At 36.4% G+C, this 23558-nt stretch overlaps 1 protein-coding gene across 1 annotated transcript in view; it reads left to right on the forward strand.

The window, feature by feature from the left end:
- The window catches only part of SNTG2 (syntrophin gamma 2), a 219053-nt gene extending 212557 nt beyond the window's left edge, over positions 1-6496 (forward strand). The window contains exon 17 of the mRNA XM_066179844.1: positions 6365-6496. Within this exon, the coding sequence (XP_066035941.1) occupies positions 6365-6496 (132 nt within the window). The remainder of the gene's footprint in view (positions 1-6364) is intronic.
- Positions 6497-23558: the final 17062 nt, after the last annotated feature.

Raw genomic sequence — 23558 nt, forward strand, 5'->3', positions numbered from 1 at the left:
ATACTAAGTAGCTGAGGATTTATCAGCATTTCAGTGATTACACCTTTTACAACTCCCGCTGCAAAGAGCAATGTACCCACTAGGATTTCGCATTAAATGGGGCTGGGACACAGCTGTACAGCCTCTCCACTTCAGATAACTGGTATATATAATCAACTATATAATACATACCACCACCCAAATGGTTTCTTAGGCTTGAGAGTTACAGGCTGGCTGGAAAATGCCCAGCACTAATACCCATAGTATAATCCAGTATTTGCCTCTGCTTATTGCACTGAAAGAGATTTCATAGGGCCAGATGGTGCTATAGAGTGAAATGCAGCCAATAATGAGAATCAAAAATCTCATCAAATAATAGAAGTCTCATTTTTCCTCGGCAAATGAGCCACTATGCATGAAAGAAAGCTTGATACAGATGACTTACGTTCCCTTGGCAGAAAACAGAGAGTCAGAGTTGCAAAACAGTTTTCCAGACTATGTCTAATTGTACATTATTATGAATTCTTGGGAGTAAAAAAAAATCACATTTGGGAATTCTATTTTTGTGTCTTGTTTACTAGGTAGATGTGATATTTCTTCTTGTATTTTGGCTTCTAAATGTTAAGCCAAGTACTTCTTTCTGTGCCTTTTAGTTTTAGGTGAACATTGCATTCCTCCATTTAAAATGTTTTCTGTTGAAAGGAGATAATATATTTTGCTGACAGTTGTTTCTCCCTCAGGTTCTTGATATTTCCTAAAACTTTTAATAGTTTCCCACTTCAGTACTTCCCTGAACTTACCCCACCTTTAGTATTGAGAAATTACAAGTAATCTTAATAATAATAGATATTCTTTATCTGAACTTTCAAGGTTGCTCTAAAAAAGAAAATAATAATAATAATTTCAGTTTTGTATTGATGCATTATTTCCCTTTGATAAACTGTAGCTATATATTTGGAAGATGAGACTTTTTTCACAAGCATGTTTTAATTGAGCATTTCCCTTTTCATCTTACTTAGTCTCAAATATTTATTGAAGAAAAATAAGAAACCATTGTGGTCAATAGGGTATTGTGAGCCGTATTGAAGTTTCAACTAGATGTTGCTGGTCTCATAAATTTCTTGTTTTAGAGAGACAAGAAGATAACTTAAGAGCCCTGTTGTAGTGGTTTGACAGCAAAACAAATGAGAGGCTCCAAGTCAGAGATATAATTTAATAGGAAGAAAGGAAAAAAAAAAAAGGAAAATATAGATGTAATAATACAAAAGACCACTGACAGAGTCAGAACACAACCTGAGCAGAGTGATGGAAGCAGTCCAGATGAGGTGGTCTTCCTGAAGCAGTGATCCTGTAGAAAGATCTGGTAGCTCTGGTCCTCTGGGAATCCAGTGGGTAAGGGCTACTTGTACTAGCCCAAACTCCAGATTATATCCAGGTAAGAATGCTTGGTTTCTCCCCCTGGGCGGAGCATCTCACAATGGGATGATGAGTCATGCAGGGGGTCCTTGATGGCCCATTAAACAGAGATAGCTCCTGAAGGGAGTTATCTATGAGTCATGGGCAAGGCATCTGATGGGCCGTTAACAGAAGATAATGGCCCAGAGGGAGGAGGTGTGGGAAAACACTGCCCCACCTGGATTCAACAGTTCATGAAGATGGTGGTAGAATACTTTGTGCACATCTTATACTACAACCCAGGACACCTGCATATTCTTTTCATCCATGACAACAACCAAGCCCTGCTACACTTGGTAAGATACAGAACCAGATTTAGAATTTTGGTTTCCATTTTGACTTCCATTATGTCTGGAGCTAAAACATGGATATCTTTGTTTGGGCTTTTAACCTGAAAAAAAAAAAAAAAAAAACCCAAACAAAACCAACAAGCAAAGAAAGAAACAAAACAAAACCAAAAAAAGAACAACAAAACCAAAAAAAAAACCAACAACAAAAAAAAGAAAACCCCCACAAAAACTAAAAAAAAAAAAAAAAAAAAAATTAAAAAAAAAAAATTAAAAAAAAAAAAAAAAAAACCCAGTCTGACTGGAAAACATATCTTGAACAATACAGTGGTAAGAGTTCTGCTCTGGTCAACAAATAACATATGCTGAGACTTACCAGTGTCCTTAAAGTCACAAAATGTACAGGGCACAATAACACTATCTGTCAGCATCTCCATTATTTTCCTTTTATGTGGTACAGGCTCATGTCTTGTTCAAATAGCAATTCAACAGCTCTCAGAAGTTGTCAGTAAAATTGCGTGCATGGTAATAATGCAACAGGCCTGTCAATCACTATGATATGTAATAAATCCTACTCTCCTAGTGGGTGGATAATAAGAACATGTATTTTTTTTCCTTGGCTGTGCACACACAGTGAAGGAGGTCAGTGCAGTGTGCTCATTTTTTATATTTTCAGTACCAGCAGGAAGTTGTGCAGTCTTGTCCTCCCACTGCTTTTAATCCGATCTTTTGTGTTCCTCTCTCAGTGTCTTCCTTCTAATGCCTTTGTTGTACTTAATCTATTTATTACAGTACATACAGTAAACTGAAATAGCTTTGATTATTGAAATATTAGACGTGCACAGATTCTCCATAAAAACTGACAATCTCAATTAAAGAAAAAACCAGCAAATTCAGATAAGGAAAGTAAACATAAAGATGCTGTTAGATGGTACAGCACAAATAAAATGATTAGTTATTCATCTGCCTGACTGAGTACAGAGAGAAATGTTACTTTAAAAAAAAATAAACTACCAGAGCAATGTATTTGTTTGAAAGAAGTGTCATTGATGTTATTTTCTAGGAAGAATTCATATTACATTCTAAAACTAAAGGAGCTAAATTTCCACCTATAAAACTGTATTCAAGATAGCGAAGAGACATTGTGTCCCAGTCTTCAGACTATGCAACTTCTACATTTCCTCAAGTCAGAATGCCATCCTTATCTTTTACTATACCCATATTTTTAAACTAGCCCCCAGTCCTCTTCCCCTTTCTCTGTTGTAACCTACATGCAAGCAAATTCCTATCCCAGCTTATCCTCAGATAAGTGTGACTATTCCTCATTATCTACACCCGACTAGCCGGCTGCAGGATTGCAAAGGCAGCCAGCACAGGTATCAAACATCCTTCAGACACAAAGCTCCACAGCCTTACCCCTTTAGTGGTCTTCTGAATCAAATACTACTGTTATAAGCTGCATTTCTGGAAGTTTCTGGTGCATGAGGCCTCAGATGAGCCCCACTTTTCTGATGCCACCACAGGTGACCACATCTAACTTAGGCCTGCAAGACAACATTTCCAGAGCTCTGCTCCTGTTTCATGATCTCAGAGGATTGCTCATCCCTGCTCAAACCTAACATAAAACGGTGAAGATGTGAGAGAGAAGAGTGGACCAGCTGGTAAACTGTATGAGGAGTGCTTATATGCCACACAATTTTTTTTAAGCTCTGTAATAACTTTCAAAATTGGCACCAGTCTTGAAAATAATCCAAAAATGGGGGACTTGAAGTATTAACTACAGAAAATAGTCTTGCTGTCACATAAAGCATAGGTTTAGTGTTACTGCCAGCCTTCCACCTCTATGTAGATTATATCTTACAGAAACAAGAGCATATTGGTATTAAAATGGTTATTCACAACAGATTAGATGACTTCTCTCAGATACAAAGGGGCTACTGCACTTTGATCCATGCTCTGAACTGTGTTGGAAACAGAGAAGACTCTGCAGTTGGGGCTTTGGGAAAGACTGACTCACAGTGATGAGATGTTCTGGTCTTTGCCCTTTTCTTTACCCAAAGCTCTCCAAATAGTGTTGTTAGAGCAGTCTGAAATCCTGTCTACAGTCTGTGTTAGGTTACCTCTGTTTGCTTATCTCCATAAACATTTATAGATTGGAAATGCATAAAGCTGGAGTAGAGAAATGGGAACTCTGTGAAGGGCTCTCTTCCCTCTGTTTGATTGTGTTTGGTTACTGTGTTGAATGTCATAACTTAAGCTGAGATTGCTGGGTGATTTCAGTTGATTTTGGAGCAAATCTAAGATTAATGGGAATGGTAATATTTTTTAATTTCTTGGTTTTAAAGATGGAATTTCAGTAGATGTAAAACATTTGATGGAGCCAAAACTTATGTATTGAGGCATGTATTATTGCATATTGCATATTACATATTGCATATTTCATAATAATCATGACTGTGTACATAATTTTAGTTTTGGAGATTTAAATAGTGGCATTGTGGTTTGGTTTTTTTGTTTGTTTGGTTTTTTGGGTTTTGTTGTTGTTGTTGTTGTTTTGGTTTTGTTTCTTTTTCCTGGAAGTGTTTATATTAATTTATATTAATATTTAAATTCAACATCTGCTGTCAATAAACTGTATTTTAAGAAACCTCTTCCTATATTTGCTTCTCAAATGTCAGTTAAATGTCATTTTAAATGGGAAAAACAGTAGCTTTTTGCCCCCAGAATTTATGACAAAGATGACTTGTGCTTAAATACATTCATGCTTTCCTCTGCTCCACTATGGCTTCTCTATCAGTTTCAGTGCCTTCAGGGGTGTTATCTGCTCTCCCAGGAGCACCTCCTACTTCACTGGCTTGTTACCTTTTTGGTGAACTTTCTGCACTTTGTTACATACGTTTACCCTGATGTACCCCTGCCTCACTGTGGGGCTCATCATTACTTGGACCTGTCTAGAACCTGCTGTATGTGACACAGGGAAGCCCTGGACTCTCCTTGAAGAGGCTGTGCTTGCAGGTCCCTCCTTTCCCAAGAATTTCCCAGCTGTGCCCCAAATAGGGTTGCAAAATCATGCCCCACAGTACTAGTGAACAATTCATTAGTAGTGGGACTACATGTGCCTAGTAAATACCTGGCCTTGGATAACAAAATGATGTGATGGTGAGCTTTTCTGGGATAGTTTGACTTCCAAATATATTGGGTCAATTTTGTTTTGAACACTGTGAAGTTCTGTTACAGAAAAAGCAGAAGTCCAATGCTTTGCTTTTTGCTTTAAAACAAGCATATGGAATGTGCCTCAACAAACAACTAGTTAGCCAGCAGATTGTTGAAAATAGTCTTCTGCTCAAACCAAAAACTGTCTCAGGTGTGCCCACAATATATTTACCAGCTGCAGACTTTACTCATAGTGGTATTACTTGAATTGAACATGGTTTTTTACATTATATTTGTTTTTATTTTATTATATTTACATGTCATTGTGTTGGACTATCACTTTATTACTGTCTGGGTTTATAGGGAAAAAGAAAGTTAACTTGTGCACAGAAGGTGAAATATGTTGTAAAAAGTCAAACAAATCTGAGAACTGTTTAGGAATAATTCGGTCTCTCTTTGTGAATCAGTGTGTATGAATTTCATAGCCAGCCATGTTTGTTTCTATCATTAAGGTGTGGTGTGACTTCACTTTATGTTTCACCCTGCCTCTGGCTTCTCATTTCTCCTTCAGAGGTTAAGAAAAGATGTGATCTTCTTACCCTACCCTCCTTGATCCTGCATCATCCTTAAACAGCCTTTATTTGTCAAATACTTTAATAATGTTCAACAAAGCCGAGTGCTTAGTCCTGGCCTGTATCAGCAATAGTGTGGCTTGTAGGACCAGGGAAGTAATTGTCCCCCTGTTTGAGCACTGGTGAGGGCACACCTTGAGTCCTATGTCCAGTTCTGGGCCCTTCACTTCAAGAAAGGCAATGGAGCTGGTGAAGAATTGGACAGGCATGTCATTTGAGGAATGGCTGAAGGAGGTGGAGTATTTTTAGCCTGGAGAAAAGGAGTCTCAGGGAAGATGTTACCACTCTCTACAACTGTCTGAAACAAGTTACAAATGATAGGATGAAAGGAAGTGGTCTCAGTTTGTGCCAGGATATTAGACTGGATATTAAAAAATTTTTTTGCCAAAAGGGTTATCAAGCATTGGAACAAACTACATAGGGTAGTGGTTGAGTCACCATCCCCGGGGGTATGTCAAGTGTAGATGTGGCATGGTTTACTGGTGGACTTGGCAGTGCTGGGTTAATAGTTGGACTCAGTGATCTTCAAGATCTTTTCCAGCCTGAATTATTCTATGTTGCAATATTTGAATGTTGTTGCACATTGACTGATCTCATTGTCCAAGCTGAGTACAATGTGAACAGTAAAGTAGCACAGAGTGAAAACTAAATTGACCCATGGCACTGCCCATGAAGAAGGTATGGATATACAGTTTGTATTCTTACCAATTTTAATTTTACAGTTTCCTATACAAATTAAATTTTCATGTTAAGGCCATTGTTTTTTTTCTAACTAGTCTGCTCTGTATTCGTGTAAAATGTTTATAAACCTAAATTGAATTCAAATTTTCTCTTTTTTTTTTCTCTTACTTCTTTTAGGAACTTGAATTTCAGGATCTGACGGCAGTGTTACACTGTATTCACTCCTTTATAGCAGCAAAAGTGGCATCTGTGGATCCAGTATTCATAGACAGTCAGAGTATTGCAAGAAAATATATGTACAGTAACTGATACTAAATTATATGTTGTGACTATGGAAAATAAATTATTTTCTTAACAAAAGTAGTTATTTCATTCACAATATTGCAACTTTGTGATTTTATAAGAAGCCTATAGTTGTGTTATCTGTAATGTTAAGAGTTTTCACAATCTGATAATTATTTTGAATCTATGAGTTAAAAAATACTGTCAGTTTGTTATCTTCAGTATTAATCTAAAATTCTTAGTGAATATTCATTCAGTAATATTTGTAGAGTCATTTTGATTTCTGCTAACATGATGATACATTCTCCCCCTTATTAGATGGTAATGTGGAGTAACATTTGAAAAGTGTATGTCCAAAATTTAGCCTCTAAGTCTGCTTTGAAAAGTGTTGGGCATACAGACAATTGCTACAGTCTTCACTGTAGAAAAGAAGTAATTATTGAAGACAACTGCTGTAGGAATTGAACTTTCATCTTCCTTCTATATGTTTGAAAAACTGTAGTTCCTTGGTTGGGTTCTTTCAAGGCCTGAGATTTTAGCTCTTGCAAAGCACTAAATACTCTGTTTCAGATCTAGGAACATAGCTAAGCACACACTTGGCTCTAAGAATACTCAGTAGCCCCAGTGGATGTGCAAGATAATGTTAAGTGTGTTTTAAGTGTCACGGTAGATCAACTCTGAAGAGCTTTAGACTCAGCTAAGAAGCCTGACAATAGACAATTTTAAGAATTTTGGCATAGGGTTTTCTTATCTTTTAATAAAGTTTCCATGACCTGATCATTTGTTCATTCATAGATTGACTTGACACCTATACTTTGATATAATGCACAGTATGCTTGGGAACAGCTTTTATTTGGAGGAACATGCTTCCAAGATAAGATGAACATAACAAAACATAAATATTTTTCTGGGACATCTGCCTTTCTTTTTTCCATAGCTTTAACCTTGACTTATATTCAAGCAAAGTGGATTTTTTCCTTGCTGAGCAAACAGTATTGTTTTACTTTTGATATATGCCTAACCTTCCTTCTGAAATCATAATCTTAAACACACAGATAATTCTTCCTGCTATTGAAAAAAAGATTTAAAAAGAAGAAATTTTAGTCTTAGGGGCACATTCCCTGTAAGTCATACCAAATATTGCAAGTTTTTGTCATAGAAGATTCAGTTTACCTCACTTGTACTTTTGAGGCAGCATCAAAATAATAAAACCATCAGAATCAAACAACTAGAATACCTTAAATAGATGCCATGGATAAGGAATGAATTCATCAAAGTCCTCCCTAAATTTTAGGAGTCTTGTCAGGTGTCCTGCTAAAGCTATAGCCTAAGGTTACTGTATCCTAACAAAAAGAGGTTGGTGCCTTTAAAAGGTCTCAAGTGAGGAGTGGTTTTCACATAAACTCTGCTTTAGTTTAGTCAGCTAAATTCTCTCCTTCAGGTCTTAAGCTGTCTTGGCAGGCTGCAGTGGGGCATGCACTTCAAATGGATGCCTCTCTGTCTACCTAAAGCTTGGGCACAAATTAAGTGCCTAATGCAGCTGATTTAATCCTGCCAGGAGGATTACTTGTTTCTAAGTGTTGTCCATAGAGAAATTAATTTGAACAGAGCAGACTCTGATTGTAATTCCAGTGTTGTTTAGGGTTTCAGTGTTGTTTGCAATGAGACATAGTAGGAGCGCTAATTCCTGGTAAAACAATATTTAGCAAATGTGATAAATACTTTTATTATTTTTCAATGAATGTTTATAGCCATTATTGTATTTTTAACATACATAATCTCAATTTTATAATAATTTTATTTCAAGAATATAATTTAAAATCTTTTCTTTCTCAAACATGCAGTTATTTAAAATGTTGAATTTAATTCTCAGCTTTCTTTTTTATCTTCAACTCATTGTATTTACTGAGGTTTTAACATTCAAAAATTGCAGCATTAACATTAGAATACCTTTCTTGCAACCAATTCTCAATTCAGTTTTTTAGCATGAATAATTAAAAGCATCATAGTTTCCGTAGGATGAAGAATTATGGACTTAATTCAGTTTTGTTTTTCTAATATTTTTTCATAGACAAGAGTTGCAGCTCTTTTTTTCTGTAACTAACATGGTAGTTACAATAGAAAACTGTACCGGCTAGTACTGAACTGGTACTACAGGCAGACATCTAGACTTAATGTTTTAAGAATCATGTGATTAGAAACTAACATATCTCCCCAAATACTGTAATAAAACCTTAAAATAAATTAGGCCTAATTTATTAAGTAATTTTTCATTTCTACCAAAAAAAAAGTTCTGCTGTTCAAAAAAGGGCATAATTGATTTTTTTTTTCCCAAAGTAGCTGGATATTGCACTTTTTCTTTAGCAGGTTCAAATCTCTAATATGAAGTTGCTTATGTTGATTTTAAGTAATTTTGTTATTTGTGTAATGGAAATTCTAAATTCTTTAGTCTTTTGATGAGCTACTGGTTTTGCAAGACAGTAGTTTTCTTCTGTATGTCCAATTCAATCTCAAGGAATATTAGAGAAAAAAAATCTTGTAAATTCACCCTCTGAATTTAGCATTGTATTTTATATTTATTTCTCAAAACATATTTTTTAATGAGGAACTTGAAGATCCCTATTAGCTCACTTTCCTTTTCCTTTCTTTCCCATTCTGCAACAGTCTCCAGGCAGGGACTAAAGGCTAGATGTTGAGGAAATTGTCAGAGCCAGGGAAGAGCTAATTGATTGCTAGTTACTCAGCTGTTATATGGGCTGTGTAGGACTTCCATAGCACCTTGCATTTCTTAGTCATATACCTCATATTTGAAAATGTTACAGTCCCAATTTGTTCGGTTGTTTATGTTTCTTTGTCAAATTTTTAATCATCAGTAAAGCATATTAGCATGTCATTGCCTTCAGAATGTGGATTATATATCATGCATTTTTTCTCTGTCAAATTTTGAGTATTTGCACCACATTGCAGCTTGCTAAACACCTCAGAATTGAAAAATAGTAGGATTCACAAGTCAATCTGCTGGTGGATACCTTCCACAGTTATCCCTCAGGAATAGCAGGTTGAGGCAGAGGACACTTGCTTTAGGCATTTCAGATGTCAGAAATTTAATTTCTAATGAGAGCATAAAACAAATTTAATACTCTTTTCTACATATTTGTGATATATTAAGCTTTAGTCTTACTACCTCATTATGTATTTTTGTATAGTTTTCCTTTATTTTTTTTCTAGGGAGACTAAAGTGTACCAGAATTGAATATGGAGTAGGAAAAACAAGGATTTGCTAAAGCAGCACCATAAACAGCAGGCTGGGAAAGGAAGCATACAAACATAGTTATAAAATTGGACCCCATCACAAAATTGTGATTAGAAGGGAGTAAAAAGAGGACAGTCTCTGTGTGTCCAAATTATCTTTATGCCTTTATTTAAACTCAAGACTTGGTTAAAAATAATCCCATCTTCAAATGTGATATTGAGCAAAAGGGTAGTATTGTTGATTTAAATTATAACAAGACTCATCAGTGATTTACAAATTGAGGAGTGGTACAGCCTGGACTTAGGCACTGGATTTGAATCATACTGATGATTTGTTAGTATAATTTCTGGCATTTTTTGCTCCAACATGATTAAAATCTGCAGAAAAAATCCTATTCAGAATCAAGCTAAAGTCAGCTCAGCTCTGTTTTCAGTGCATGACTTAGTTGTGCTACCGTGGTGAAAACACCAGAGCATTTAATAGAGGAAGCGTGCCCAGGCTGTGCCAGATGGCCTCAGGGATTAAAAACAAGGCCTGACAATTTTAGTTATAAATTTAGATGTTATCAGAGCATTTCAGTGACTTAATCTGACCTATAATATTTTGGTTTATTTTTATTTGGTCTGTAATCATAACGCCTGGGAGGCTGAGGCTGTGCTGATCCAAAGTTCAAGTTGTGGAAATCTGACTGAATTCTTCTAAGGTTAGGATCATAGGAAAAGTATTTCAAAATTATTCTCAACCTTGAACCAGTAGGCCTGAAGCTTAAAACATAATTATCTGAGGGAGGAAGACTAAGCTCTGCCAAATTTTGCAACCATTAATCTAAAATCCTGTCTTATATCTGAACTACATTAATTCATGACTTCAGACGAGACGTGCCTTTTCCACAAAATCTTTTATGGATAGTCTGATCTTTGTAGTGGCCTAAGCAGAACTTAAAACTGCCTGAATTTCTTTTTAAGTACATCTCCATAAATGCTTCTATCAAAATACTGTCAGTATTTTATAACACTTTCCTGCCCACCTGAGTATCTTCTGTCACGGTGCTCAAAGTGAGGTGTGTATAATGGCAATGCAATTTTTCTGCTTTTCATTTACTTCTGTGGTTGATTTTCTTTTAATATAGTTTTCCTGTGTCCTCCAGTAAGCTTTTTCAGAGCAGAGAGGGTGAATTTTAGGAAGGAAGCACTTTTCTCCACTCTCTCATGAGAGGCAAAGTGGTGGTTTCTGTCCCTCTTTCCTGTCTGTGAGAAATGGGACAAAGCACTGCACAAATGGAAGCAGGAGAGGAATGGTCAGACAGACAGACAGTGAAATGTAAAAAAATCTTCATTCAGGTATCCAAGCTAAAAATATCTCTTGGAACACATTTGACTTATTTTTGGAACTTCATCAGGAAATTCATCTTTCAGTGTAGTTCTCTTACTTTGAATTTCTATTCATTGAGTTATGGATGCTGAAGAGTTAAAGACTGGAAAGAAAAAAAGTAAAATGTACCTTGTAGTCATGTTGGGGTTTTTTTTAAACGATGCTTCAAAAATGTTTAGGTACTTTTGTGTTGAAGCATGTAGAGAAGCAATTATCTTATGTGAACTAAAGACCTGCAGTAAATTTGTTAAGTGCAAACCAGATTTCCGTAGCATGCAAGATAAAATCAAATATCTATTCTAATATGGTTCAACCACAAAAAATTCTTAAGTAAAATATTTTTATGAAATATGAAGTTATCAAATTCCATGGACATGATCCAAAATCCATTGCTGTTTTAAGTCCCAGTAAATTATACAGGACTTTGCCTGAAACAAAGATACACAATTTTAAATAATAAACAGAGGAACAAAAATGCTTTTCTTTTCTAATATTCCCTCAGTGAACAGCTGCCTACATGTTCACTTAAAGGATTCATTCCTACTGAAAAAACTGCTGACTTTTCAGTCAGGAATAAAAATCAGAACTATTTGGACTGAAAGGCGTAATCTTTTTTTTTTTTTTTTTTTTTTTTTTTTTTTTGGAACAGCTGTCATGATGCCCTGTACAAGTTGCACTTATGCAGGTAATCCAACCTCTAGTTTAGATGGATCATAGACTTTTTTCAGTGCAAAGACGTGATCTATTGTGCAAGTCTAAACATCTGGAGGTGTGAGTGGCAGAAGCATGTCAGCTGCATAGATCTCTAGGATTGCAAGACAACCAAGCAGGGAAAGTAAGTTAAATGTAACAACTTCATTTTTTCTTTCCTCACTACCTATTATTCTTGGAACATTATTTCTGTTATATTTCTAAGCTTACTAACTGACTGGTTTTTACAAATCTCTAAATTCCCAATTATGATGGAAATGTCATACTCGATGCTTATTAATGAGTTAACGTAGAAGTTAGGTGTCCAGTCTGTGTTAATCATCTGGTCTCAACCCTGTAACCAATGGATAGAGACCAGCAAATCCAAGGAGTGCTTTATTCCTTCCTGCAATAGATGCCTAAAACCAGTGGATTGAATAATGTTCTGGGAAGGCATCTTTCTCCATCAACATGCTGTACTACCACACAGTTTTTTGACAGCTCAATTTTCTATAGATAGGTTTAATATCAGATTTATGTACCAATACAATAAAACATAGCAATCATGAGCAAAGTTGCAGGATTATAAGAATAAAATAAAACAATCCTGAAGTAAATGAAATTTAAATCAAAAGTTTGTCATCCCATGTAACTGGCAGAGGGGATGGAAGAAAAGGTCTTAGCCTGTTTTTCCAGCTAGCAGTTACTACCTGGGGATCAGTAGAAGATATTTCTAAAATAAGACACTAGAAATTATATTAATGCATTGATGAGTTCTATGTCTCAATGGATGCACTGACTCTTGGAACAGAGCTACTCATAAAAACAAAACAACAACAGCAGAAAAAAAAAAAACCATTAGAGACATTCTACTGTGTCTTTAAGCACTTTGTTCAATTAACATTCAGAACTGAGCTAAATTACTGCTCTACAAGATCCATAAGCAGAGTACATAATCAGCTCACTTTTTTTGCACAGAAGACAGACAAGTAATCCCTGGTGGAGTGAATATGAATATTAAATTTGTTTTAGGGATAAAACTTTACCTGTGTTTTAAACTAGAAGTCCTTTACTGAACCAAAAGTGTGTTTTATTCCTGGATAGAACTAGAAAAAAACTGCTTCTTAAAGTCTTGGAGAAGGGCTAGGAGTTGCATCTGCCTTGTACTCCAACTGTGTTTTCAGTACAATGAAGAATCTTCAGAGGGCAGTTTTCCTCATTTGCCTATAACTAAAAGCACAGTGGCTCCCACAAAAGCCCCAGCAGTTACTAGCATATATCACACAATTGTGCTTGAGATATATCGATGCTTTCCCGGAACTCAAAAGGCGAAATGTGTGCAGCCAGAGGGAACCAGGAAACAGCAACATCCAAATGACTGCAGAGTTGAATGTCACAGTCATTTCTGGGATTCAGTTCTTCATTCCAGTCAATGATTTTCATCAGCATTTGGAATATTATTAGAGATTTATTTCTCCCCGTCACTGGAAATTCATAGCTGGAGGAAAGGAAAAGTAATCGGATTCATAACCAAACTTATCTTTAATTTGCCCTTTGCCTTCCTTTGGACTGTAGAATTTCAGTTAACTCACTCCATACAGTAGGTAAAAAATGCTCTTATGACAGCATCAGATTCTGGGTTCCTGATCACTTACACTGAGTTAATTTCTTCCCAGTCCTGCAAATAATCCCTCTGAGTTTATTTGCATGTTGTGTTACTTTGCACTTAAGAGTTTTACTAATATCTCAAAATACTCTTAGCATTCTTTTGTTTCATTACAATATTTGTCACCCTAATTCTATAAAGCCGAGTGCTTCTAATGCCTCTTTTTGCCACATTAATAATTTCTATTCCCTCAATATATTTTTATTTCCTTTTAATTTCTTAATAAGTTTTTCACTTAGTGTTTTACATCCTGTAGCAAAATATCTGCAATTGCAATCAGGAAATTATCCCTAAAATGACAGTTTCTGAATGCTCATATGAAAAGGAAGCAAACAAGGTTGCTCTGCTTTAATCATGAAGATCTTCTAGAAGAATATTTTCTTCTTGGAAAAACTTGTACTTCAGTATTGTCTGTTATGTCATAGTATGCACAGCAGTGTAGTAGGTCTTTGCCATGCTGATTATTGCACAGCCTTCAACAATATGTGCCTTTCATCGGTAGTAAATCCATTTATATGGCATGCTCTCATGATTTTACTTAATCTAACTCAAAGATACATAGGTTTCCTGGGTTTTTGGGTTTTTTCTTGATTTAAATTTCATGGCCAGTCACCAAGTGGTTCTTTTCACTCAGATTTGCTTAGCTCCTCTGCCTTCAAAGAAAATGTTCTAGTTTGACATGACCAATACTTTGTTTTGTAACAATTCAGGCAAGTAGGTAAGGTATAGGTGTTATTTTTTAAAATTATTTTCAATATGCACAGTATATTCTTTACTATCCAAAGCTGCACTACTTTTCCAAGAGTCTGAAAATGCCTGCACAGTAAACTGTGTCTAAGAGTGAGTCCCATTTTTGCCAAATGATTACTAATCAGTTTCTTCATTTTTGTTGGTGGGTTTTAATCTGCAATAAACACTACCCTTAGATTTACCATACCACTTCCATTTTATCAAGGTCATTTTTCTGAAGGATTATATGTTGTGTTCATTTGTCACAGCTCTTTCAAAAAAAAAAAAAATCAAACAAACTTTTTTCTTTTACAACTGTAAAAAAAATTCTTATCTCTTGGTCTGAAAAAATTCAATTGCCTGAAAAAAAATCTCTGTAGTTGTTCTCCAACAATTTGCATCATTGATGTTATTTTTTCTCTTCATTATCCTTTCTTTTCTTTTGACATAAAATGAGAAGAAAGTTATATTTGGAAATTTTAGTTGCATGCTCCATTCTATTTTTCTTTTTCCCCCATTCCTTTTTAATTCTGACATTCAGAACACACCCAGAATTATGTCTGCGTGGCAGGAAAATGTGCCATTCAAAATAAAAGATTAAGAATTCAAACTGTGTGAAATAACCTCACAAGTTACATGAGCAGATTACTGTACACAATTGTTTGACACCAGAATTTGGAAATTGCCAGAACTGGGTGCAGCTCTACTTTGATTATCTGAACGCAAATAAAATTGCAACTGAAGAAATGGGTGTCCCATTAAACATTGCAAATACTGGGAACATTTCTATAGCATAAGGAAGAGGGGACATTTTAGGGTTTTTTTATATTAAAATGTTTTGTAAACCATGTGGACTTAGGAACTAAAAATTTGTGTCTGGCTGTTTTTTATCACCTAGAAAAGCCAGGGACCAGTAAAAAATACATAGGAAGGAATTTCCCAGAGTAATTCAACTCCTAAGAAAATTTCCTCTGTAGACAGAGCTCTTGTCTCTGTCATTTTAAAGCATCATATACCAGACTTTAAAAGTTGAACTCTAGCACCTGACAATATAACCCAGCAGCATTCACTGTGTCCTACTTGCAATCTGCAGACTGTAGGATTTTCCAACAGAGAACAACCTCCATTTAATAAAGAACAAGCAGATGATGTGTTTTAAACACCCACAATAAGGATACAGCTTTTAACCAGGGTAAGGTAGAGTCATAGAGTCATCAAGGTTGGAAAAATCCCCAAGATCATAAAGTCCAACTGCCCACCCAGCACTACCACTGTAACCACTAAACCATAATACCCAGTTCCAGGTCCAGGCTCTTCTTATATACACCTCCAGGCATAGTGACACCACCACCTCCCTGGGCAAGCTATTCCAGTGCCTGGCTACACTAACAGTAACGTATTTTTTCTGATATCTAATCTGAATATTGCCTATCCAAGCTTAAGGTCTTTTCCTCTTGTCCTCTCACTGCAGGCACAGTGGAAGAGACCAGCCCCCACCTCACTGCAGCCTCCTTTCAGGGAGTTGTAGAGGGCAATGAGATTCCCCCCGACCTCCTCTTGAGACTAAACAAACACAGCTCCCTCAGCTGTTTCTCACAGGACACATTCTCTAGTCCTTTCACAAGCTTTGTTGCCCTTCTCTGGACATGCTCCAGTACCTTCATGTCCTCTGTGAAATGAGTGGCCCAGAACTGGACACAGTATTCAAGGTGTGGCCTCACCAGTGCTGAGTGCAGTGGACAATCGCTGCCCTGGTCCTGCTGGCCAAATTGTTGCTGATACAGGCCAGGATTCCACTGGCATTTTGGCCATCTGGGCACACACTGACTCCTGTTCGGCCAGCTGTTGACCAGCACCTCCAAGTCCCTTTCTGCTGAGCAGTACTCAAGCCGCTCGTCCCCCAGCTTGTAGCAGTGCAGGGGATTGTTGTGACCCAAGTGCAGGACTCTTCACCTTATTGAACCCCCTGCAGTTGTCCTCAGATGGAGTCTGTCCAGGTCTCTCTGTAGAGCCTTCCTGCCTTCCTCAATCAGATCTATGCTCCCTCCCACCCAGCTTGGTATCATCTACAAATTTACTGAGGGTGCACTCAAGCCCAATGCTCAGGTCTTCAATAAAGATGTTAAATGGGACCAGCCCCAATACTGAGCCCTGGGGAACACAGCTAGTGACAGCTGCCAGCTGGATTTAGCTCCATTTACCACAGCTCTCTGGGCCCAGACAGACAGGTTTTTTACTCTTTGAAGAGCCAACCCATCCAAGCTGCCAGCAGCCAGGTTTTTTTTAAGAGGATGCTGTGGGAGATCATGTCAAACACTTCACTGAAGTCTAGATGGACTACATCCACAGCCTTTCCCTCATCAATTAAGCAGATCACTTTGTCATATGAGGACATGACATTGGTCAAGCAAGACCTTCCTTAGGTGTTGATAAAACTGTAGTTCTTCTGTGGACTCTGGTTAGTGAGAACAGTGAGAATCCAAACTGTTAAATGTCCTGGGGGGTTTCTTCACAGGAAACTCAAGAAACAGAGTTCCGTAATCAGCTTCCCCCTTGCTGAGCAGATCTTGGAGTGGGAAATAGATCTAGCTGTTCTAGTATTATCTGTAAGTGATTTAGATCACCCTAAATGAAAATTGCTGTGTGTACAACAATCTACTCATACTAGGCACTCACCTTTAATTCCTAGACCTTCACAGTTGTTTACTGAGCATATTTCAGTTAAAAAGGCAGTGTGCATATAAATGATTGCTGTGCCTCAGTTATTGGGTGGAAGCCATCATTAAGCTGTAAAAGCTTGATTATCCATGGTTGCTTATCTGTGAATCTTTCCTTGAGCTTCTCAGATCAAATAGATGAACCCCACTAGAAGTGTGCTTCAGTGGTGGGTTTAAAATTAAATTAAAAATAAAATAAATTTTCTGCAAGATATTCTTAATATGGTGAGAGCAAGAAAGTAGTTGCATTAAGAGTAGAAGAAAACAAGCACACTTGATGCACTTGAAAAGTCTATTGAAATCCATCTTTATATTTTTAAACTCTAAGGATTTCTAATCATATCAAAATGAGCCAATGATTTTGTACTCATGGCAACATAATTATGCAGTGTAGGAAAGTCATACTTTAAGTTGTAGTATTGTCACATTTTCAAACGTGAGAGGTCATTCAGAGCATCTGCCTGTTCAGCTGCATCATTGCATGTGTTTCTCTCTTTAATAAATGCATGCCTGACTCATTTGTGTCCAGAGCCATCCCCACCTACTCCTGAAGGCCCTTCATCCTGCATATTCCCTGTGCAGCTATGCCAGAAAGCAAAGAGCCACCATTTCTTATATGCATTTTGTCTGAGATTTTTGAAAGTGAGGAAGTTTTATGTTTACACCTAGAAGAAATATGCTTTCCTTTCATGAATCAAAACTGAAACAAACAAAAAAGGGGCAAGTATTCTTTTCTAATCCAAACAGTTCCTATGTTTCTAAAAGCTATCTTAAAAGGGGAAAAAAACCCTTTAATTTAGCACAGTGTTCCTAAATATTTTCTATGTTCCCCCAAGCCTCCATGAATTGGTCAAATACGATTACAAGCACTTAAAAGTGCTAGCAAGCAAATGTGGCCTCTGCCTGTCTTCTACACATGCACGGTGAAACAATGGTATGATTCTCAACTGTCACAAGAAGAATGAAGATAAATATTTATAGAGAAATATATACTAATTTGGTTTTCTTTTCTTGTATTTCTTTGGTCATCTATACTTAACTTTTGTTGTTGGCTTTTTTCCTAGTTGAACTGTTCTGCCTCCAGAGAAAAAGTTTTTCTGATATTCTAACATTTATTAAAGCTCAATTTGGAAGAGTACTTGCCGGGATGAATAAACAAAGTAGATTTCCATGCATCCCAGCACAACTGTTGTGCATTTGACACTACCTCCCAACCAGCAATCAATCCATCCAAGTACAGACAGCAGAGTCTTGAGGCTCCAGGATCCAGCACTTGGGGAATTCTCAGCCTGTCAGTTTTCCTGTCGCTACACTTTATTTCAGAAAACAGGTACTGGATTATAAAGATGTTTCCAAGTTCTTCTCTTTTAGTAACTCTCTTTTAGTAACAGCAGAGTTTTAGGGGTAACCAGTCAAAAACTGAGAAATACCCTTTTTTCTTTAAAAATTTCTATATTGCATATATCAGGTCAGAAGCAAATTCACTGTTACAAAGTCCTGGTAATGAGCGGTGCCTGAGTCTCTTCTTTCTCATTTTTCTGTGTTCCCTGATCATCTTGGTTTCATGTAATTCCATGATTTTAGCTGAGAATTCTCAGCTTTTTCATCACCCTGATGATCACAGCACCCACCACTGTTGCAAATGGTGCCAGTTCATGCCAAAGATGTAGAGCTGGGCTAATTCACTGCCTAGAATTTGTGCAGTTGTCTCTTGTTCACCTTGTAATGGCAACAATGGGCTAATTTTAAGTATATAAATAGAGACCAGTCTACTGGAGTGACTTGTCATTTAGTTTCAAACATTTGATATTTACTTTTTTTTTTTGTGAGAAAAGAGTAGTTGTGATGCAATAGGTGATTACAGTCATAAAGGCAAAACTTAGGTAAAAACCATCTTGTAAATGAGATAGCTGCATTCACAAGGCTCTTGTCTGTAGACCACGAAGCTCTGCAAAGCACATATAAGTGCTTCTAACCACCTTTTACGCACGGCTAACTTACTGCTGTTGAATCATTTTCTTTATGCCATAGTTGTGGCAGTGTTTGAAATAAAGAGCGGGACCACATGCTCTGCTCTATAAACACTTAGGCACACCACTGATATTAAAAGTAATTTTAAAAACTAATTCAGTGGTGGGGGAAAATATGTTTGAACTGTAAAAGCACTTTCTCAAATGAAAAACTTGGGATGGGAACAGATAACAAAATAAAAAAGCAGAATAATGAGCTCAACTGGAACAGCATGTAACCAGGTGCTTGAGAATACCCTGAGTCCTGAGAAGCTGTTATGCAGAGCAGAGTAGGCAACATACACAGTTACAAATGTGAAGAGCAGGAAAAGAGAATTATTCAACAATTACTTGCACAGTGTGAGCAGAAATACCGCTCAGTTGTTATGGAACAGTGGTCCTATCAGAGAAAGTGAAATCTTCAGGTTTCAGTTTCCTTCTTGTGCTCGTGAGTGGTTTTGCAAGTGCAAGTATTTTCTGTATCTCATCTTGAAGCATGTAAATGTATAGGTCACTGCCCTGTTTCTCAGATTATAATATTAATTATGCCTTTTGGAGAAAGTTATGAACATTCTCTCAGAAGATGCAATTCCATTCTCCAAGTGGTCAAATCACTGGTCACTGAAATTTTCTTTGTGTCATTCCTCTGCATTCACTGTTCCCGTGGCAGGTGTCTAGAAATACTAGATGTATTTCTGCCATTTGCTGTACTTTTTCACCAAGCATCCTTGAGTGGTTGGGTTCTTTTCATATCTGGTCTAGTGTCTCTGGAAATCAAATTTTTTCTTCTCTTAATCAATTTAATCAAAACTACTTATTTGCAACCAATAATTTGAAATTATTAAATCCTTCAAAGGCAGCTGGATATAGGAGTTTTAGTCCTATTTGGAATTTTCATGGCTTACTATATGGATAATACAAAATGTCAGCTATTTTAAATTTTTACACTGACATGACATTATTAGGTGTGGTACATAAATAATCACTTATTCATGCTTATTGTGTTCTCTTTATTCCATTACATGAAAAAATTGCATATTTGTTATCTAAGCCATGATTTCTTTTTTTACAAGGTAATAGCAATTTATGATGTTAGATGCCCAGATTTGTATTTATCTTTGTATCCACTGGAAAGCAAATTTTTTTTTTTAAAAAAAGAAACTTTATACAATGATATTGGGGAGGTTATTTTTAATTTAACTATTTTGGCTTATTTTGTAATATATTAGTTAAGTATTAGTCTTGATTCAATAGAAAAATGATCAATGACTTATGTTGATGGAGATAATCTATAAATCTCTTATGATTTAAAGTAAGGAATTTAAGGTTCTTGGGATGTTCTTAGGTTATTCTTAGCTGTAAAAGTGGAAATTTATTCTTTCTGAAAGTGCGAAGTGAAAAGAAGGGAAAGCTACTTGATGATTTATTTGAAAGAACTGGTTGTTATGTGTCCTTGAAATTTGTATTAGGAGCATTCCTATAGCTACTTTTGTATCAATATTCCCAGGAATTACTATCTTGAATATCACAGTTTGTCCAGTGTGGGTGGCAAGCACCATCAGTAGCTGAGCTACACAGTACATCTGTGGGAATTTCCATCCCAAAATAATCAGCTTGAAATATGCAGCTGTTGCTTCTTCGCCTCTCCATCATGCAATCTTGTTTGCAAAGTGAAAGGCAATTGCCACTTCTTGGTGAAAAGTTGCAAGAATATGTGATGGAGGAGAAGTGTGCAGATTTTTAATGAAATCAGTGGTTTTCTCCAGTGTATGAGCATCATTGAAAATAATGTCCAGATTTGGTTCTTATTCTTATCAATAACCCTCACTGTGGCATAAGTCTGACTCCTGGCTACTGTTGTTCATTGGGGGGGGAGGGGGGGAGGTGTATATTTCAGATATTCCTTTTAATGTTTTTATTAATCCAAAGAAGAACAAGATATGTAGACACTTTATAGGAAATATTTCAAACCACTTCCAGACATGCCTTTGAAAGTCAGTGGGCATTGGCAGAATTCCTTAAGAACTCAGGGTTATGGATTAAATAGTCAGTGGTGACATTAATACTCAGGTATTCCCCTGTAATTGCCATTTGTTCTCATTCATTTCCCTTTATTGAAAGGGAAAGATCATCTTTTCTTCAGTAACTGACATATGTTTTGAACAATCAAGTATATTGCAGTCTATGGAACAGGGAAAAAAGTGATCTACATTAAGTAATTGGCACAAGAATTTCAGTTTTAAAACTTTACACATGATCTCAGAAGCTCTTTTTGAAGAAGAACATTTGAATTAGTATACTCTGTTGCAGCCAGTAACTATACCTTATTCAATGTTTCCTGGCAGTTCACTACCTCTGTCCTAAAAATGAAAATTAGTTTCTGCAGTTCATAATAGAGCCAAACCTAAATAGGTGTCAAAATTCAATATAGACAAATAAAGACTGAATGTTGTTCATCTTTGCCATGTAGTAATTAAATGTTTGATGAAGCTCTTTGGAGTTTTGCATACTGCAGGTTTCTTTCCTTTCTGTAGGAAGGTGGTACTGAGGGCTACAATGCAACAAAATGAGCCCATATATGTAATCATCTTAGTATAGGGAACTACTTGCAGGTAATCCTGTAATGATCAAAAGAAAATGAACAAGAATTTTTCATTCTCACACTGTTTTCACATCTAAATGGTTTTCATTATATATTTTACTACATATTTTATGTGTTTCAGTTGACAAATTAAAAAAGACATATGAAATGCAGCATTTTTGTGTGTGTGCAGCTTTGCTTTTGTTCCTTTTTTATTGGAAATGCAGCCTCTCAACATGTGCATGATTATAGATTTGCATAGTGTAAAATTACTGTAATTTTATCTGTTCAGGAAGTCAGAAAGGGATTTATTAAGTAGTAAAAATTAGACTAGGAAGTAATATAAAGGCAGAGTGTATATATTTTGCACTTTTAAATAACCTTTTATAACAAGAATCTATTATAGTACAGTATACTGTAATTCCACTTTGTAGTGATACTCTTGCTATTGTCACAGTATTGTCTTTAAATCTGGAAATGAATGGTTTGTATATGTACACACTTCAAAAGTGATTTCTACAATGGAATATGTGCTCCCTGACACTGTTATTAGCATCTGACTGGAGAAATATTCACCAATTATTTTTTTTATAAATTATGACTGTACAGTGTAAATTAGCAAATCAAATATTGTAGCAATGAAGAGATGCACTTTAAAAATGTAAAAGTGTATATCTCCAAGAGTGTTATTTTGTAAAGATGTTTTTGAATAAAGAATTTATTGCTCATTAGTGGGGCTTTTTGTCATTTATGAAATAAATATAAGGTATTTGATAGCAGCTATTTGAGGTTTATATTTTATCTTCAGAGATTTGAGTGGGTTTCTTAGTTTTTTAAATTTAAGGTTTTGTAAGTAGAACAGTAAAGAACTTAGCTGCATTTTTCTTCTCATGCCACAAATCATTGTTGGCTTGATCTAGCTGCTCTGAGGAAGCCATGGTGTGACCCATGATCAGCCCCCAGCCCTTATAGTGATCAGCCAGCGAAAGGACATTTCTACAGAAACTTCCTTTGGTCACCCGGACCAATTGGGCCATGGAAATCAAGGCCTGGAGAGAGGGGAACATAGGAAGGAATTGGAAGCACTTACATTTTCCATGATTCAAATGCAGCCAGTAGATATTTACTGAAAGGGATCATGAGCACGATACACATTTGCTTCAAAGAGCGATCAGTGCTGAAATACTGAACTGAAAAGTACTAAACAGCAAAATGTGTGCAGCCTTCAAAGCTGGCATAATTAAATTTGTAATCCAAGATTTCTTCTAGATTTGTTCCTTTCTTTGCTAACAGAGAAAAAATATGGCATTTTAGGACCAAGTCACCTCTACCAGGCAGATGTTTGGAAAAAGAGACTCCAGAAAAGTTTCATAAACAGGGTTTCTTTCTTTTTTAATGTCTTCTAGTATATCTAGCTTTTAAGAAGAAAACACATTTATATTCTGAAGGAAAAGTATAAATCCTGAATCTAAACCTAAAAGAAAAATAGTGTGTGCTTGGAATGGAGCTGGGCTTGCTATCTTAGATAATGACAATAGCAGTGTCCTCATAGGCAACCTGTAAGTTGTCTCTAAGAGGAGGGCTGACTGAAAAATGTTGACTTAGTCTTTCAATCCAGAGCCATCCTAGTATCACAAAATTGAATCTGAAATAAGACTTAAACAGCTAAACTGAAAGAGCAGAATGCAAAAGCAATCACAGAGAAAGCCTTTTGTCCATAGAGGCTGTAAATCTTTGCACATCCGTAATACCCCAAATTTCCCAGATATTTTTATGTGTGCTACATGTAGGCAGAAGCCAGCTGGGAGGAAGTCTGCTTGGTCCACAGAAAGGCTTGATGCTAAAGTGCGTTTTTAGAGTGCAGTCTCCCCAGAAGATGACATGGCAGCTGTAATTTCTATTAAAATATGTACGGGCAGGTGGGGAAAGTCAGTCACACCAACATTTAACTGCCCATTGATTACAGCACTGGGCCCCAGAGGAAAATGTTCTTTTAGCAAGTGAGCTCCTAGAGCAGACAAATTTTTAGATGCCTGTTTGTCCCTCATCTCTGCCCAGGGCTACTCCTTAAGA

Source organism: Chamaea fasciata, unplaced genomic scaffold (genome assembly GCF_029207755.1).
Source record: "Chamaea fasciata isolate MVZ Bird 193981 ecotype frontalis unplaced genomic scaffold, bChaFas1.0.hap1 SCAF_3, whole genome shotgun sequence".
NCBI classification, from domain to species: Eukaryota; Metazoa; Chordata; class Aves; order Passeriformes; family Sylviidae; genus Chamaea; species Chamaea fasciata.